The sequence below is a fragment of the Hevea brasiliensis genome, chromosome 17 (assembly GCF_030052815.1).
Source record: "Hevea brasiliensis isolate MT/VB/25A 57/8 chromosome 17, ASM3005281v1, whole genome shotgun sequence".
Classification (NCBI taxonomy): Eukaryota; Viridiplantae; Streptophyta; class Magnoliopsida; order Malpighiales; family Euphorbiaceae; genus Hevea; species Hevea brasiliensis.
This window is the reverse complement of record NC_079509.1, coordinates 42,296,600-42,316,736: the sequence shown is the minus strand read 5'-3', so window position 1 is coordinate 42,316,736 and position 20,137 is coordinate 42,296,600. Positions and strand designations below refer to the sequence as shown.

The 20,137-nt window shown below is 29.9% G+C and overlaps 1 protein-coding gene across 1 annotated transcript; it reads left to right on the top strand.

The window, feature by feature from the left end:
• The first annotated feature begins 5,447 nt into the window (after window positions 1-5,447).
• On the top strand, window positions 5,448-14,600 carry LOC110662072 (probable WRKY transcription factor 32). Its single transcript, XM_021820943.2, has 5 exons — window positions 5,448-5,949; window positions 6,030-6,079; window positions 10,677-11,359; window positions 11,475-11,633; window positions 14,002-14,600. Exons 1-5 carry the CDS (start codon window positions 5,646-5,648, stop codon window positions 14,363-14,365), a joined length of 1,560 nt encoding a protein of 519 aa, XP_021676635.1. The 5' UTR covers window positions 5,448-5,645; the 3' UTR covers window positions 14,366-14,600.
• Window positions 14,601-20,137: the final 5,537 nt, after the last annotated feature.

The window sequence follows — 20,137 nt, the reverse complement described above, 5'->3', positions numbered from 1 at the left end:
AATATGAAATAATTAATAAAAAATTTAAGACATTATTTAATTTTTATATATTAAAATTAAAAAAATATATAAATTAAAATTATTTATCTATTAAAATTATTAATAACCACGTGTATTAGCACGAGTAATTATCTAATTATATAATAAAATAATTATTTCATATCAGCATTTAACATGAATGACAATATAATAATAGTTACGCAAATATAAACGTAATTATTATTTAAAAAAAAAACTACAAAATGATTTTAAATTTTGGAGACCTACTCATATAAATATGTAAATTCACTTATGCATATATGTCATTCCCTATTGAGTTATCATTTCATGTAACATATCATACATGGAACAACTGGCTGACTGTATAATTACTCTAGTGAGGCTCAAGAGTTGAATTCAGCATTAAAAGTCATGATCCGTTCCAAAGGAGTTCCACTCAAATCGAATTTTATTAACGCTTTCAAATAATATGGAGATAAAGATACGTGTTATCATATTAGTATTACATCCACTTAGTAAATTAGATAAAAATAAAATTCACATTGAAATTAAAGAATTCATAAAAAAGGGAAATTTCCCTTTATGGTTTAGTCTTATGATTGGAATCTTAATTAATGATGGAAGAATATTTATTAATTGATTTTTCTTATTTTTATTATAAGTTTGTTTAAATTATATATATTGTTAAATTGATTAATGTGTAATTTCAAAAAAAAAGATATTAATGTTTACTAATGTTATAACCATATAATAAATTAATAATTTAATAAATCGCAATGCTCTTTGTACAAGTGATCATTGATGAAACTGAATAGTTTAAACGATTTAATTTTAAGTTCATATATATATGACGCTAAGTATCCCATGACAAGTTTGGGAATATTAATTCATTGCATAATAAGCTGGGGCTCAGAATACAACAAAGGAAGAAACCTGTGGGTCCAAGGGAACAAGCCAAGCATAAAGGTGACCCAATAGACAAATAGCAATCCATCCTACTGCAACCTAAGAATCCTAGGCAAACAACAGAGACCAAAATCACTCATCCAAACCAGTGCTGCCGTCCTTCGCCTACACCCAGTGATAGATCTACTATTGAATATGAGGATCAATTTACCCCTATTTTCATTTCAAAATTACTTTCATATATTTCCTAAATTTGATTATTAAACCTCTTTTTTAATAATAGATGCACTTTTACAAATAACTAGTCAACTAAAACTTTTCTTATTAAAAAAAAAAAAAAATCTTGACTACAAAAAATTTTTTTATATATGACCTCAGAAAATTTTTTTTTCTCTACTATTGCCTACACTAGATAAATCCACCAATTGGAACGGTAAGCATGCTGACGACTAGAGCGAAGGCTGAGAAAGCAGGCACCCAAACATCTACTAGCACTTGACCTTGAGATCCCAACCATCACGGAGAGTCAACCAGGCTTCGGGAGAGTGATGATATGGGACTCACAAGCATCTCAATCTCGTGTAGCCTTGAGGGACAGCTTCTATTAGAAGAGAAGGAGCTTCAAGTCCCCAGAGATTCTATCATCATAGCAATGGAGTCCCTCCCATCGATCAAAGTAAGAAATCGAACCAAGAAACAGACCACCCAAAAGAGCTCCACAATAGTTCCCTTAAAACTCTGATCTTGTACCGGAAAACCTTACCATGAAGAACACGAATTTGTAATTCATGATGAAACCCAAAAAAATTACTGAAATCGAGGTGGGGATGGTAGCCCACACCGATCGAGACAAAAATGACTCCTTCCCCTACCCAAAGCGACAGGAGAAGCCCATAGGAGACACACTTGGTAAAGATCCGAGAGAAATAAGATTCTGCAAAACGTGAGAGAAAAATCTCTCAAGAATTCTAGAAAGAGGATTTAATTGGCCATGATTCAAGGTATCTTTCACCAATTTAGCAAGAATATTTGATAGAGATACCTACAAATATTTTGAATTACATATAAAAATAATTTTTAAAAGTTTCATTTTATTTTTATAATTTAAAATTACTAATTTTATTCATTAAATTAAAATTGATAAGTCAATACTTTAGTAATCCATATAAAATTATGAACATTTAACCATATTCATTGTTTAAAATTTTAAATTATATTATGTTTTGATCTCTAAAATTTAAAAAATCGATGATATTTTAGTTTATATATTATAAAATTAAATAATTAGCGTCGATTTAGTTAAACGGTAATAAGCTTTTGATTTAAGACTCTTAATCTTGAATTTTTTCTTTCAAACAAATCAATAGGATTTCATTAATCAAAATCAAATCAATATAAATAATATAAGGAGACAGGACCCCTCTTCTGAAGATCAAATATAAAATAAATTATTATAATCAATAAAAGTATAATAAGATTTTTTGATTTTAAATGAAATCTTATAAAAATAAACTAGAAGGTAAGCGTGACAAGAAAGATCTTTAAAGTGCTTAGGTGATTGTTTGAATCTTCCATACTTTGCTTGATTTTAGTAAGAAACTTGTTGCATATGACGAACACAAAAGAAGTAAATCACTGATTCCACTTGAGTAACATATCGTATTATTATACTCTAATAGAAGAAGATCAACATTTACAAAATAATTGCTCCACAAACTCTTGTCTAGAGAACAAAATAAAAACAAAAACAAACACTCCATACAAAATGAGGACCAATATCAACTCTATTTACAATCAACAAAATAAATGCCTCTTAAGCAAAAATTATGAGTCTTATGATGGAATTCAAAGTATAAATTCAAGCGCTAAAAATTAAATCATTTTGAAAAGAGCCGATTATTCATGGAAAATATGAAAAAAAAAAACATCCCCCTAAGAAAACAAAAATTTGTAAATTGAAATGTAGTAATTCTTTTTTTTTTTTTTTAATATTTTGGAAAACCGCAAGGGAGGGCTCCCAATTTTATTCTACTCATTTGGTAGAATAGTAACGGATAGAGTATTTATAAAAATCACTATACCTAAATTTGAACCTAAATTCTTTTATTTTTTTTTTCATTTTAAAATGTGTCCCAGACTCTATTAAAATTTATTTACAACTATTTGAATTCGTTCTAAATTCGATTATTATCACTCAAAAAATATCTGAACCTATTTAATTTTATATATTTTAATTAATAATCTGCATAACAAATATGTTTTTATTAATAATTTATATTTTAAAAATTTAATAATTCTATAAACTATTTAAATTTTATTTTTTTTAAAATATAATACATAAAAATTTATAAATATTATTATAAAAATATATATTTTATATTTAATTAATTATTTATATAAATATATTCTAATAATTAATACTCAATATTCAAAATTTGAATCCAAATTCGTCTCATATCTAACTATAAATTATTTAAATTCGTTCTATTATGATTTTATCGGGTTGGGTATTACCATCCTATTCTTTTTCACTTTTAATCGTCAACTTAGAATATTTGATAAATATGATTTTTTATAAATTTTATTATTTAATCAATAAAATAGTTATATAAAAATTATAATATAACATTATAAAATAAAAGAAATTGTTTTAAGATTTTTATGGATAACTCTTATATTACTTCAATATTCCAATATCATCATAACCTTTTGAAAAACTATATTTAATCAGTAAAATAAACTAGCAATAATAAAAATAAGATACCTTCTAATAAAAAATATAAAAATAGTACTCATAAAAGAGAGAACATAAATTAATTTCATACAAAGAAAAACAAATATTACGTTAAATTAAAATATTTAGTTGACTTTTTTTTATTTAATGAATACTCAATGAATAAACAATAATTAATAGATTAGATAAATGAGAAGTAATTATTTTTATTATAAAAATAAATTATTTTAAAATAATTATATTAAGAAACTCAAACTTGAGAATTACTTTTTTTTTTTCACTTTTAAAATAAAAAAAAATTCAATTAAAATAAATTTTGAATATGGTCAGACTTAGACTTTAATCTTCATTCGTATCCTACAATCTTTTTCAAAACTAGAAGATTCTAATCATTGTTTTATTTTATTTTAAGAAATGTCTGTCTTTAATTATATTTTTATATTTTTACAAGGATTGTTCCATCTCGTGGAATCACATTGCTTGCTTTGTTCTTACGTTGAAACCAAATTATGCCATGTGTTGACTTTGCCTCGTTTATATACGATTGCGATTTCATGTCCGCCTTTCGCTAGAAATATGGGCCTTCAAATTTCATTTGGGCTTGTTCATTATTGAATCTTTTTATTTTTCTAAATTTTTTATTTAAAAAAAATATAGTTACTCTATATATTAATGTTTTATTTATTTTTAATTTCTTCATCTAATTTAAATTAATTTTTTTGTTAATTAATATATTTAAATGAGAAAATTTATCATTATAAGATTAAATACTTTAAAAATTAAAAAAAATTATATATTTATATTTTTTAAATAAAATATAATAAAATTCATATAAATATTTAAAATAACCAAAAAGATTAAAAAAACAAATGAATTATAAGTACATGAATTAATAAATGTATATTTTAAATAGAAAATCATAAATTTTATTAAAATAGAGAAAGTAAAAGTAATTCATAAATAATAGAATTGATAAAAAGTGTGTTTGATTTTATTTATAAATCATTTAAATTTACTTATAAGTAGAAAGTTATAAATAAATTAATATTTAATTTGATTTATAAGTTAAAAAATTATTTAAAATAAGTTAAAAATTATAATTAAAAATATATTATTTATGATTTATCTACTTAATTTAAAACTACTTTTAAATCAAGTAAAAAATTTATATTATCTTAATATTTTTTTTAAAATATTAATATTATTCTTATTTTAATAATTATAACACTTAATTATAATTAATTAAATTACTTTTAAGCACATTTTAATTAAACACTTAAATTATTTAAAAATTATTTTTAAATAATTTTATTAAATAATTAATTATTATTTTTAATTTGATTCATAAATTAAAAAATATATTTTAAATTAAAAATTAAAAGTAAGTAAATAAATCAATACTCTCAAAATATCCATATAAGAAAATAAAATGTATTATTTTATTAACTAGATGAATTGAATTGGTTAGAACTTCTAATGTATAAAACATTCAATTTTAATAGAAAAATTGATATATTTCGAACTTGTTATATATATATATATATATATATATATATATATAAATAAAATAAAAATATTATCCAAAATAAAATATCGAAAAATAACAACGGCTAAGGGTCACGACGTCAGAGTCAAAGCGACCAGTAACCAACGGGCACATGCGCCGTTAAAGAACACGTCAAGTCAACAAAAGCCACGCCGATCTCGTCACCTAAGGCAACGGAGAAACTGACGGCGTTCGTTACCCTCATGCACCAAAAAAACCACCTGAGTCAATTCTAGTCAAAGACACATTTACCCCCACCACACACTAGTCCCAAGCACGCCTCTCTCTCTCTCTCTCTCTCTCTCTCTCTCATCTACTCCAGTGCGCAAAATTCGATTCCCACAATCGAACCGAAACAGTATCGGGTCTCATTTTATCGGGTTCTGTTTCGGACAGTATTAAAGAAAAGCATACTCTTTGTAACTGTTCTGAACTTTACTATCTCAGAGAGAATTGGCCATGGCTGAGAGCGAGAGCCGCGAAGCTCTCCAACTACAACAAAACCAAAAACGGCACAGTAAGGAACAAAACGACAACAATTTAGAACTAGAAGAAGGAGAATTAGAAGACGACGGAGAAGAGGAAGAAGAAGAAGAAGACGAGGAAGAAGAAGAGAGTCAACTCATTGAGTTAAAACAACTAGCTGATTCCCAACTCGTCGAGTTATCGACCTCTCGTTTGGAGGAGTTGAGAGAGTCGCAATCGGAAGCCTCAGTGGCCGCACCTTCCACGGATATAGTATCGGAGAACGTTCAGTGTGTAGGTAGGTTTTCTTTTGGAAACAGTTTATTTTTTTCATATAGGTTGGGCTTTTGGTGAGAGTGATAGCTGGTGATCTTGCAGGTTCGCGGGATAATTCAGCTTTGGAAACGCATGTGGAAGCTGAAATCAAGGTTAGGAGGCTGGCTTAGTCATTTATGCTGCTTGGTTAATTCGTTCATTCATTTATTTGTGTTGTGAGGGTTTTTGCTTCGTAATCTTGATGGCTTTTCGTGAGTAGAATATGTTTGCTTGAATTTGAGATAAGTTTTTGTACGTGTGGCACTTATTTCTATATTTATTTAGTGTCTAGCATGAAAAAAATTGTTTGTTAAAAGGAATTTAGAGAATTGATGCGTCCGAGGGTGCAGGGTGACACTGTTTTGGTAGTAGGAGCTCTTTTCTTCTTGAATAGGCTCGAAGTTACTAAGGATTTAGGCAGTATAAGAGACATGACTAAAGATTTAGGCAGAAAGTTCTTGAATTTTGTATTTTTAGATGCTTAATTGTTGCCCCAAAATTTAATATTGCCATTATCCATGGAAGAGTGGTTTCATTTCTGGGTTTTCGGTTGATCCTAGGAAGAAAGATTTCAAATGCTTTGTTAATGTGGGAAATATTACTGCAAAAACTTGTAAAACAGCATAAATATTCATAAATCCTATTGTAAGGTTGGGATTGTGGGACTAACTAGTCTCAAACTATGATTTTAGGATAAATATGTCAAAGACAAAAGTGGTGACCCTTATTTCAGAACTTGTGGATACTTTTTGAAAATGCAGTAGAAATGGTCCAAAATTTTGGTATGCATCACACCATAAATCCAAGAGCTATCTAGTATTTGAATGAAATTGAATCAGCTATCTAAAAGGTTGATAAATTTATGGAAATGATAAGACTAAAATGTGAAAGCAAAGAAAGAGTGATACCATACTAGAAGTTTCTATGAAAATTGACCAAGGTCTGCATTAAAATTAGTGAATCGTTACTGGAAATATAGAAGTATTTCCTTTCACATTAAATGCAATTCATCATATTTGACAATGGAAATATTTCCTAAGAATTGAATGCATGTCAAAATATGAGTAAAGGAAAAAAGGGAGCCCCAACCCCACCACTCCCAACCCTTTATGCTTTTCTCATCTAAGTAAAAGAGCTAAATCAATGATAACATGCTTTGTTATTAGTTATCATAAAACCTTTGACTTGCATTCAGAGTGGGAAAAAAAATATAATGTTATCATACTGGTTCATAGCATATAAATTAATCTTTTATCTAAGCCTCTATTGAAGAAAATATTGAAAAGTCATAGCACAAATGTGATGAAACGTAGGATTCATAGAAAATAGAGAACAATATCTCCTCCTCTTGATTCTTTCTCATGGAAAATTTTGGATGAAAAATATATCCTGAAAAGTTCTTTCCCTCAACTCTTTTTGTTCAACCTTGTGTAATTTTAGATCCATAAATAGGTGTGCGCGCGATTCCTATTTCCTCTTGGAAAGACTATCTAATTCTTTTATTTTCCATTTTTTTTCTAGGATTTAGGTTATTATAGTCACTCCTGTTTCCTTCGGGACTTATGTTGTGGACTTTTCTTTTCTTCTATCTTGAGGTTTACAAGACGTAAAGCTCTGTGTGATGCTGCAGAAATAATTTTTTTATCAAAAATTTTCTTTGTCAATATGATTAACAAATAGAAAAAAAAATAAAATAAAATTATATTCAGTCTACTTTTATAATAATTCTAATTATTAGACACAACATTTTAAACAAAATTATTATTTATTACTATTTATAAGAAGCATTTAATCATTTCAATTCAAATAAAATTCACTTCTTTGATATATTGCATATAATTAATATGTATATAGTTCAGTTTAAGGCCAATCAAATAGTAATATTATAATATAATGTCATTTATTTACTTATTATAAATATAATACATTGAATTAAATGTAATTTGATATGGGAAATTCAAGTCATAACTCTTAAAAGAAGTAATACTAGTATTAGTTAAAAAAGCAACCTAATTAGCTCATCTCATAAACACAAAGCCAATATGTCATGGGAATAGTGCATGGTGGCCTGGAGGGGAGGGGGCACTGGGCTGGGCTCTCACTCTTGTACCAAAAGGTTAAACAGCCTTAGAAAAAAAAAAAAAAAAAAAAGAGGAAAAGTGCCAGAGGATTCATTTTTAGTATATATAATAATGCTTGTATAATTCCTAATTTAAGCTAGGACTTTTTATTAGGGCCATGCTGTTGACTCTTCTTTCCCTGTTCCCTTTAGGATTTACTATATTATAGGCTATTACTAGACTGTATGGGATTATAACCGTAGTTTCGCTCACAAATATTTGTTGCTGGAACAATATTATTCAGCTAATTAAATAAGTAATTTTCTCTCAGTTTGAGTACAAAGTTTCTGGAGAAATTTGTTGGGATTTTCTTTTCGGGACCCATGTTTTAGTCAACCTTTTTCTGTTCTTCCTACCCTGCTGCATCACGAGGATTCCGCAACATTAGTCATGAGATTTTCACAAACTATGTAAAATTACTTTCATAAAATATAGATGTAAAAAGCACTAACAAGTACTGTTAACACATTAAGCTCAACAAACAAATATTCTACATTGAAGGCAGCATTCTCGTCACTATACATTCTTACAATTGCAGGCACTCAAGCAGAAATTTTTTATTATTTTTTTATATTTCTAAAAGCCAAATGCTTTCATTTTCAGCACACTATGTTTAAACAGCAAATAAAACTCTACAATATGCATCACTTTTTAATATTTTTCACATCCAAATTCTGTCATTTTCAGCAAGCTATGTAGCATGCATAAGTGGCATATTGAAATCCTCACTATGCATCACATGTCACAGGCGCGCTATCAAAAAGTTCAAGCAAAAGTGGGGGGAAAGTAGTTAGCTTCATATCAATGTAACAAAATCATTGTAAACAGTACGAGTTTAATTAGCAGAAGGGGAAAGAAAGTATGCACAATTTTAATTTGGCTGAAATTATCTCAAGTAAATGTTACTAAATCTCGAGGTTTCAATGAATTAGAGGGAAAAAAAAAAGGAAGATGTTGGCAATAAAAAAGTTTGAGAGCTGAAGAAGTAGAATTGGGAAAAATTTTATATATATACTCCTGCGATTATTTTTAAAAATTTTATTTGGCTTTCACTTCTTCAGCTTTCATTAGCCCAAATAAAAATGCAACCATCTAATAAGGAAAATAAAAAGAAAAAAAGAAAAGAAAAGAAAATTACAAAAAGTCTTTGAGGCTAGGCACTTCTTAAACTTTGGCTGTCCTATTTCAGAAAGCTGTAGCTTAGACTTTGAGGGTTAGCCTTGATGCAACAGTAGGGTTGCTCCTTTGTGACCACTGACCCAAAGGTCATGGGGTTGAGTGCTGAAATTAATCTCTTTGCACGAAGTAGGGGGAAGGTTATGAACAGTAGACAACCCTCCTCTGAACCTCACAAAGTGGGGAACCTTGTGCACTAAGGATGCCCTAGTTCACAATTGTATTTTTATTTTTCTATAACCTAGCCTTTGGAAAGTTCAACATCATGGTTCACAATTAGGTGAAAGTTGTTCAAGTGTATTTGTAAATTGTAAGAGGACTACTAGAATGTTATTTTCCAGATATAGGACCAAAGTGTAATGCCTAGCTGCAGTAGACTCTCTCTCTCTCTCTCTCTCTCTAACAAATACAAAGCTGAAAGCTCAAATAGATGAAATTTTAGGAATGTTAACATCATTCAGTTGATTTCTCACCTATAAGATGTGAGTTTATTGAAATCCCACTTCAAATCCACATTTCTCACATTGATTTTTTGGCAGAAAGCTATTTCATAAAATTACATAATTTTAAGAATTGATCATAATTTTGACAAGATTGTTCCTTCCATAGATAATCAAGACTGGCGAAGGCAGGAATTTATTTCAAATCTTTGGCAGAGTAGTTAATCCTTTAGAGTCTTTGCCAGCTAGCTAGTTACCCTTTGTTACTAACCACAATCAATATTCTATGGTCAAATGAAGGATTAACTGTTCTTGCTATATCAGTATTCAGATGATTCCTTATCTCGATCAACATGCTGAGCTATAACAATCTTTTGTAACTTATGGAAAAAAGTAGAAAGAAGGTCCGGGTTGGCTTGCACGTATGAGTTTCATCTTCTGGGCAAGTGTAATAGAGGTTAGAGATGTTAAAGGGTAAAGAGAGAGATACTTGACTTTAAGTCAGAAAATGGTTGGTGTAGTTTTTGGTTTCGATGGCAAGTTACTGGTTTGGGCTCTCATCTTTATTAGATCGACAACTATTTTAGTAATTTAGCTGGAGAGGCCAGAACAGATTGGTTATATTTTACAATAATTTATTCATTATTTGTTCTGTTCATTACTTTGTTAACCCCTCTTCTCCTAATTGGTTTGTTTGCCTGCAAGTATTAAAACTTGTAATATCAATGTGTCAGATTTTATGTATAGCATTGTTTCTGAGGCACAAGCCTTACACTCTGACAAGTCAATCGCTAAACTTTACACATTTCTAAATTCTTACTGGAGTCTGGATACATCTGTCTACTTTTGTGAACTATCCATAAATGAGAACATTGTACCATATTCATGAGCTTTTGTCTGTCTCACTGGTGAAATCTGAGTTTTTAAATGAATATAATGTTGTCATTGTATTTGTTCTTTTTAATCTTGTCTAGGGCAAAGAAGTTTTGGGAAGTGTAACAACCCAAGGTGTTGCATCTCAGACCCAAAATGAGCTTCAACCTTCTCAGTGCCCAGCTTCCTTGTCAGAACTTTCACCAACTTCTGTTACACAATCGATATCATCTGCTCCAAGTCCAACTCTACCAGAACCAAGAATGTCACCATCAAAGATTAATAATGTATCTACACAAGAAGCAGATCAACAAAATTCTTCCGATCTTAAAATTCTTTCTGTTCCCATTAAAACACGTATTCTTGATGGTTACAACTGGCGAAAATATGGTCAGAAGCAAGTGAAGAGTCCTAAAGGTTCTCGAAGTTATTACAAGTGCACATTTTCTGACTGTTGTGCCAAAAAGATTGAATGCGCAGATCATTCAGGCCATGTGATCGAGATTGTTAATAAAGGAACGCACAGTCATGATCCACCTCGAAAGAATAAGCACACCAGGGAAATCAAGGTTGCATTATCATCTGGGCCTGTTTTGAGCAATAGTTTAACAGAACATTCTGTTAATGTACTTAAGGATTTGGATCAGGCCACATTGCCGAAAGAATCTATGCAGGAAACACCCATGATTCCTGACAAAAAACGGCAGAGTTCAAGTGGCTCTGATGGGAATGGGAGAATTCAAATCAAAGAGGAGCATGTCAGTGAGCCTGAACCAAAACGAAGGTAAGGTTTCTCATAAATTGAATTTCTTATGTGATGTTAACACTTTCTGATGTAAATGTGGAAAGTCAATGTTGGAGATCATTTAGTTTTAATATTTTTGCTCCTTGTTGACCAGAGTGAAGAAGGAGAACTTAGAATGTTCAGGTACTATCCTAAAACCTGGAAAGAAGCCAAAATTTGTTGTGCATGCAGCAGGTGATGTGGGAATCTCAGGTGATGGGTACAGATGGCGCAAATATGGACAAAAAATGGTGAAGGGAAATCCCCATCCCAGGTGCATGTTTATTTCTTCATTTATTCTTTGCATGGGTGAAAATTTTGACCTGATAGCCTAGTAGACCATGTGATGTTACTGTTTAAGATGTACTGTAGCTGTGAATTTCGAAGTTGTTTCTTGATTATGGTTTTTGCTTCTTTTTTTTTTTATTTATCATAGTGGAAAAAATTTTTATAAAGAAATAAGAGGAATTTGATTTATCATCCTTATTTGTGCAATACTTATGCCAATAGTGCTCTCTCTCTCTCTCTCTCTCTCTTCTTTTCCTGTTTTCTTCTGATACAACTCTTGCTATTAAAGATCATATTCTTTGGATGCTTATTTAAACTAGTGTGTTGTGTTGGGTTTTAACCAAAGCAGTTTAATACAAATTAACCTAAATTGTTATGGCGTCTTTTATGATTGTTAGAAGAAAATTTTCATTTGCCCTATATTTTGTGTTCTTACCTTTTTGATGGCTTCATCATTTGATTGATATGTTGTGTTGATATAGAATTTTAATGGTTCTATGTGTTTTGTGGATATGGTCCTTCGTTTTTGTTTCAATTTTTGTGTGTTGAAAGAGAGGCCTGGCATTTGTGGAGTCCTCAGGGATGAGTTCCCTTTCTTGTCTATCTGCAGAGACAAGGGGCAGAGTTGTATCATGGTCCATTTTCTAATACAATTTTTTTAAGGTGAACTGAGGCTTCTGCTCAGGAGATTGAATTCTAGGGGGTTCCTGAAAAAAAGTGGACTAAAATGAACCTTTGAAAGGTTTGAATGACTGTTCTTTAAAGAGATATAGCAATGGGCAGCTAGATTAAAAATGGTGAAAAGTAGATTTTCATGGGGTCGTGCTTTTTCTGTAAATGTGTCAAGTGACTTTATTGCTCATCTTGTGTGCAATTCTGATGGTAAGAGTTATAGCCTGTCTGCTCTTTGTCTGGGGTGACAGCAGAGTGCAAAATCTGTTCCTCAGCTATTCTAGAGGTGGCATGGGAACTTCAATTAGAAAGTTAATCAGTTGGTGAGGAGATCTCTTATTGTAAATAATGAACTGATCATCTGAGGTTCGAGGGAGTGGAGCAGTCTTATTCAAATTCTTGTACTGGTAGTTGAATCTTGTATAGTTCCATGTTCTATTGTTGCATTCCAATTTTGTAGCTTCTGATGGCTTTGATAGTTAGGATAAAAAAGAAATATAAAAGACGAAAAAGAGGTCTTTTGATGTCCTAATACATGCAATTATGAGTTGCTGGAGTCCCAGTGTCCTTCGCTCCTATTTTTTTTTTTTAACTCACCCATATTTATGGATGCTACTAGTGTTGGTCTTCTTGTTTGACATATTCTTTGAAGTTTGAGATTCAATTTGCTTGGTCAAATTGATTACAAATGCTATGCCTTTATCCTAAGATGTTCCTATTGATTTCCTCTTAACTAACTGGATTATGCTTTATCCAGACAAACTCAATTGGTAGTCTTGGGCATTTAGAAAATGGGGGGAAAAAGGTTCAAAAGCAAGTGAAAGTTTTTCCCCTTGTAGTAGGCTATGTAGTTTGATCGGTTGTTATGACATGCACCATAGATGTTAGCCCCTTAGAGGAAATTAATCACTGTAACAGTTTATTAATGGTTCAAGTGAATGTTTGAGTGAACTATAAGTAGCCATAGTCCATAGACATGGTCACTTATGGATGGTGAACAGTGGAGGATAATATCATTAACTTCTGGTGCCAAGATGATGTATGCGAAGTTGGGTTTTTGGCTGGCACTGGATGAAAGTGTCTGCTTTATGATTTGGATAAGTTTTGTGAGATAGAATTAAGGGTTATCTCACATAATTGTGAAAGATGGCTTTCATTATATTAGTTCAAATGAGTGTCCTATAACTAACCCAAGTCCCTCATGATTTTTGGATGATGAACAATGGAGATAGTATTGTCTCCTTTTTGATTGCCGCATGATCTCGGCCCGACAGTCTTCTGGTTTTTGGATGGGTCACGAGTTAATTATAATTCTATCAAGTATACCAAATAGTGTGCTCCTTGTTCCATGCAAGTAGTATAACAAACTTGAGGTCACATGCAAGAGCATTGCCCTTACGGTTTGGCAACGGCACAATCAGAGTAGCTAGATAGGAAAACATATTATTTATTATTTTTTATAAGTTTTCTCTGATAAAAGAGAATGTTATATTGTGTCGGAATCTTTTCTTATGTGACCTGATGAAATGTTAATATTTTTAAAGTGAGGAAGTAGCTTTCAGAATAACAATCAATTGAAAAGCTTTAAGTGCTCATTCCCTGATGTAATTTACGGCCAAATTTAATCTACCCTGCGAGTTCTACTCCTTTGTTATTATTTATTCTTTAAACAAATTTTGCAGGAACTATTATAGATGCACATCTGCTGGATGCCCTGTTCGTAAGCACATTGAAACAGCAGTAGGTAACACAAACGCAGTCGTTATAACCTACAAGGGAGTACATGATCATGACATGCCCGTACCAAAAAAGCGACACGGTCCGCCTAGTGCTCCCCTTGTAGCTGCCGCTGCTCCTGCTTCTATGAACAATTTGCAACTCAAGAAAACGGATACATTACAGAAACAAGTAACTTCAACCCAGTGGTCAGTGGGAAAGGAAGGTGAATTAACCAGTGAAACCTTAGACCTCGGAGGTGAGAAGGAGAAAGCAATGGAATCAGCCCGAACTCTTCTAAGCATTGGATTTGAAATCAAGCCTTGCTGATAGACCCTTTCTCTAGACTATGGCAAGATGAAAAGATTATCTATGCACAGGCTTCCATTGAAAATCGCGTAGCTGTTTAGGTTTGAATTATCAGGTTTGATTTGATTTTATTTTTTTTCTCCTTATTCTCTCTTTCTTTTTTCAGACATTTGCATATTTGGTATTGTACACAATCAGGAAGCGTTTGGAACATAGTAAGCTGATAGTATTGGAACATAGAATTGGTTGGCACCAATTTTTCCCTCTCTTGGTTGGGACCCATTTCAATATCTCCATTTTAGGAGCGGCTTCTCATATGTTTGCCACAGATTTGCAAGTGTTATTAAGATGGGCAGTTGATAGCTTTAAAAGTTAGGTGATGAAATTGGTCGAACAGGGAAGCAGCAAATCTGTTGAACACACATGCAAAATACCTATATGTTTTTCGGATATTTTTTTTGGATTTTTTTTTTGTTTAGATTTTAGTTTATCGACTTCTTAAGGATGGATAACTAACCATTTTTTATAATAAAATAATTATATAATTAGTTTTATTAAATCAAAGAAATTAAATAACAATTTTTATTTTTTTTAATACAGTTAACTTTATGGAAATGTTTCACATAATATTGAATTAAGAAATTGTCCGTGCTAATAAACGTGACTATTAATAATTTTAAATTTTTTAATTTTAATATATAAAAATAATATAATATTTTAAATTTTTTATTAATTATTTCAAATTTTATTTTTATTATTTTTGCCTCTCAAACTTTTTATTAAAGATTTCATAATAGAAATAATTAAAATTTATCTATATGTGTAATTAGTATATGTTAATATATTATAAGTTACGTTATAATAATAATTACTTATTATAGTATTAATAGGATAATTATTAAATAATTTATAATTTATATAGAATAGAAAATGTTTAGTGATAATGTATGAAAGAAAATGTCACGTATCAAACTCTTAAAAATACTTTTTTACTTTATATATATATATGAAATTTATTCTAATTATATTTAATTTTTAATTGACTGAACTTTCAGCTTCATTTTTCAGTTTACGACCATACGTGAAATTCAACCTTATTCAAGTCTAAAAAGGAGGAGAATACCTCCTATTAATCACGCTAGAATACTATCATGTGTCAAACTCTTAAAAATATCTTCCTGAAATATATATATCAGGAAGATATTTTAAAGTATATATATATATATATATATATATATATATATATATATATATATATATATATATATTGTAGACTCTTATTTTATTATTTATTATGAGTATGTGAATTGAGGCTGTGGGGAACCCGATGATAAAAAATTATGTGACTGTACGATGTAATTAGAGACATGGAGTTGAATTACTAATTCCGTGACATAATCTTTGAAAAAAATAATATTTGTTTGGGAAATTATTTTATTTAAATTTAAATAAAATTTTATTTTGTTTAAATTTAATATGGGTAGTTCTTAAATGGACATAATTAAGTTTAATTAGGCCCCATTGGCCGAAGAAAACCTAGTTAGGAATTTGAAATGGAATCCATTTAATTTATTTTTTGAAAATTAAAATAAGAAAATATCTTTTTTCCTCTCTCTCTCCCATACAAACTCTCTTCTCACTTGGCCTCACTCTCTTCCTCACTCCCTATTGGTGTCGCTCTCTTTCCCCCTCTTCCTATTGGTTGAAATACCTCACCCATATCCCAATCTTATCCAAATTCCCTAATCTCAGTTGTTTAAGTTACCTGAACCTTATAACCCTAAGACTCCAAACCATACCACACCTCTTTTCCATTCTCATATAAACCCTCTCTCCCACTAGGCCCCACTCTCTTCCTCACTCCCTATTGGTAACGCCCCCTATCCCTCTCTTCCTATTGGTTGAAATATCTCACCCATATTCTAGTCTCACAAACTTTATCAGCCTAGGATTTCAAACCCTATCACAACTCTCTCTCAAAACCCTATAAATACCCTACAGGAATAGAGGAAAGAAGAGGGAAGAAAAAAGGAGAAAAAAAAAGTGATTCAGAAATATTTAAAAAATTCAGAGCTATTTAGAGATATTTTAGAGCTATAAAAAATTGAAATATTCAAAACTCTTTTAGTTCTTTCTTGTTTCTTTTCTTTTCTTCAATAAAAATTTTCTTGCAAGATTTCTTAAAGGTTGGTTTTTGTTATTTTCTTTTCAATTTCTATGCGACGTAATATTTAATTATATGTTCTTTGTCTTTTAATTTATCTTGCATGTTCATGCGGATCATGCAATCATGTTTAATTTGAGGGGATACACAACTCTGCATATATTCAGTTTTCTGTCTCTCACATATTTATTACCTTTTGTTATTTTCTGAATCTGTAAAAATTTTATAAAAATTATTCTCATATTTTACATGAAATTTTATTAATTTTAGGCTTAAGAATCACTGAAAAAGATTTTGTACTTTGTAAGTTATGACTGTTTGAATTTAGGATTTTTGTAAAACCTGATTTGCAGCATACTCGACTTTTGAAACCCATATCTCTCTTGTTTCTAAATGTTTTTGTGTGAATCTGGTGTCCAAAATTAAGTTCAGAATCTTATGAATCGTTTTCAATTGATTTTGCATTCATATTTATTGTGGTTGATGAGTTATGAAGTTTATAAAAAAGTAGTGCGATTCTGTCACTGGGAAAAGTTACGATTTATGTAGACCATTCGGCTAAGGTTTTGTTTGGTCTATAAATTTTATGATCTTGTATGATGTTTTTGCTATTTTCTATAATTTTTTCATGATTTTTAGGTATGTCTGACTATTTTTCAAAAATCAGATTTCTTATTACTGTCAATTTGCCAAAATCTAGGAAATTAATGTTTATGCATGTTCTTGTATGTTCTTGAGTTTCAATTGATATTTGATCTATTTTTTTATGTTTTTTTTTAATTCAAGAAGTATTATGAAGTGTTTGGAATATGTTACCTAGACCCTTAGGTAGTTGTAACTAATTAGGAATCTTAACCTCTTAGAAGACTAGAGTTAGAATCCAATGTGAATTTTTATTAGTATTTTCTTATTTTCTTTACTTCCTTTATTTTCTTGAAGTTTTCTTTATTTTTAATTACAAATAAAATTGGTAAGTAGCCCTAAGGCAAGTACTAAAGAGAGCATTTACGTGGAGCTAAATAGGAGTAAGTCAGGGATATCATTACCATAATAGAAGAGAATGCCATTTTTTAAGGGTAGCTTGCCCCAATGGCAACTGCAATTACCAATAAGTAAGTGGCCCTGAATTCCTAGAATAACTATTGGCATGAAATTATAGTAATAATTGGGTTTTTCTTTGGTAAATTAAAATTAACTTTGTTTTTAATTAAACTGACTTTTATATGTAATTAATTTAAATAAATACTTAGTTAATTAAAATTAATCTTGTTTGAAAATTAAACTAACTTTGGCGTATAAAATAAATTTAATTTAATACTTGGTAATTGTAAAATCAATTATCATAATAGAAATCTTTATTAGGTTATGATTGTTTAGGCCTTATATGATATTAGAATAAATTACACATATATATAATTAATTTAGTTTATTATCCTTAGGGTAACTTCTTAAAAAATTAATTAATTAGGTTAAATAAAAACTTAAGGTTGTTTAAAATTGAATTTGTTTATAAATTAAATTCTCAATAATAAATTAATTTTAGTCATCCTATAAATATCATTTAAATAATTAGCAACCCTATAGATAGAAATTACTTGTGCATGAAAACTATTTGTAAACAATAACCTTTTTGTGAATCACTTATGTGTGTAAGATTAAAATTGCATTTTTAGGATAAAGTTTAATAGAGGAATTATAAACAAGACTTCTAGAAATATTAATAGAAGACTGACACTTGAATTAATGAGGTTAGACTAGGCGTAAGGGGTGCCTAACAACTTCCCCTTACGTACCCACCATCCCGAACCTAGACAATGGGTTATGGTAATGACGGTTGTGAAAACTTTGCAAATAGTAAGTTGCCATCTATGACCCTCGAAAAAAATATTAAATATGTCCCGGTTATTATCCAGATGGTGACTCTTGTCTATTTATGCCTTCGTGGCATAAATCCTTAATACCGTGGCAGTGTTATGGGAAGACGGTACTTACCAGTGATTCGATTCTATTAGGATTGTATGAAGTGCATGTCTAGGAAATGATGTCTAAGGAGGTGGTACTTAAGTGAGACCATTGAACCTCCACCATCTTTCTTGGATATTACTTAATGCATTTTATATAATTCTAGTGGATGATATTTTACCCCACGCCTTACTACGACCCGCCCCCATCTACAGTTTAATTTATCAAGTATTTATTTAAATTAATTACATGCAAAAATCAGTTCAATTACAAACAAAGTTAATTTTAATTTACTAAATAAAAATTCTATTATTACTATAATTTCATGCCAATAGTTATTCTAGAAATTCAGGGCCACTTACTTGTTGGTAATTGCAATTGCCATTAGAGTAAGCTACCCTTAAAAAAGGGTGTTCTCTTCTATTATGACAATGATATCCCTGACTTACTCCCGTTTAGCTCCATGTAAATGCCCTCTTTGGTACTTACCTTAGGACTGCTTACCAATTTTGTTTGTAATAAAAAAAAAAACTTAAAGAAAATAAAGGAAGTAAAGAAAAAAGAAAATACTAATAACAATTCACATTGGATTCTAACTCTAGTCTCATAAGGGGTTAAGATTCTTAATTAGTTACAATTATCTAAGGGTCCAGATCTTCTAACATATTTCAAACACTTCATAACACTTCTTGAATTAAAAAAATTTAGAAAAATAAATCAAATATCAATTGGAACTCAAGAACACACAAAAACATGCATAAACATTCAATTCCCAGATTCAGGAAGATTGACAGTAATAAGAAATCCAATTTTTAAAAAATAGTTAGACATGTCTAAAAATCATAAAAAAATTACAAAAGGCAGCCAAAATATCATATAAGATCATAAAATTTATAGACCAAACAAAAGCTTAGCTGAATGGTCTACACAAATTATAACTTTTTCCAGTGATAGAATCACACTACTTTTTTGTAAAATTCATAACTCATCAACCACAACAGATATTAATGCAAAACCAATTGAAAACGATTCATAAGATTCTGAAATTAATTTTAGACACTAGATTCATACAAAAACATTAAGAAACAAGGGAGATATGGGTTTCAAAATTCGGGTATGCTGCAAATTGGGTTTTGCAGCAATCCTAAATTCAAATAACCATAACTTACAAAGTACAAAAACTCTTTCAGTGATTTTTAAGCCTAAAATTAATAAAATTTCATGTAAAAAATGAGTATAATTTTTATAAAATTTTTACAAATTCAGAAAATAACAAAAGTTAATAAAAACATGAGAGACAGAAAACTGAATAGTGCAGAGTTGTGTATTCCCTTAAATTAATCATGATTACATGATCCACATGAACATGCAAGACAAATTAAAAGACAAAGAATATAGAATTAAATATTATGTGGCATAGATCTTGAAAAGAAATAATAAAAATCAACCTTCAAGAAATCTTGCAAGAAAATCTTTTTGAAGAAAAGAAAAGAAACAAGAAAGAACTAAAATAGTTTTGAATATCTCTCAATTTTCTATAGCTGTAAAATATCTCTAAATAGCTCTGAACTTTTTGAATATTTTTGAATCACTTTTTTTTTCCTCCTTTTTTCCTCTCTCTTCTTTCCTCTACCTAGTAGGGTATTTATAGGGTTTTAGGAGAGAGG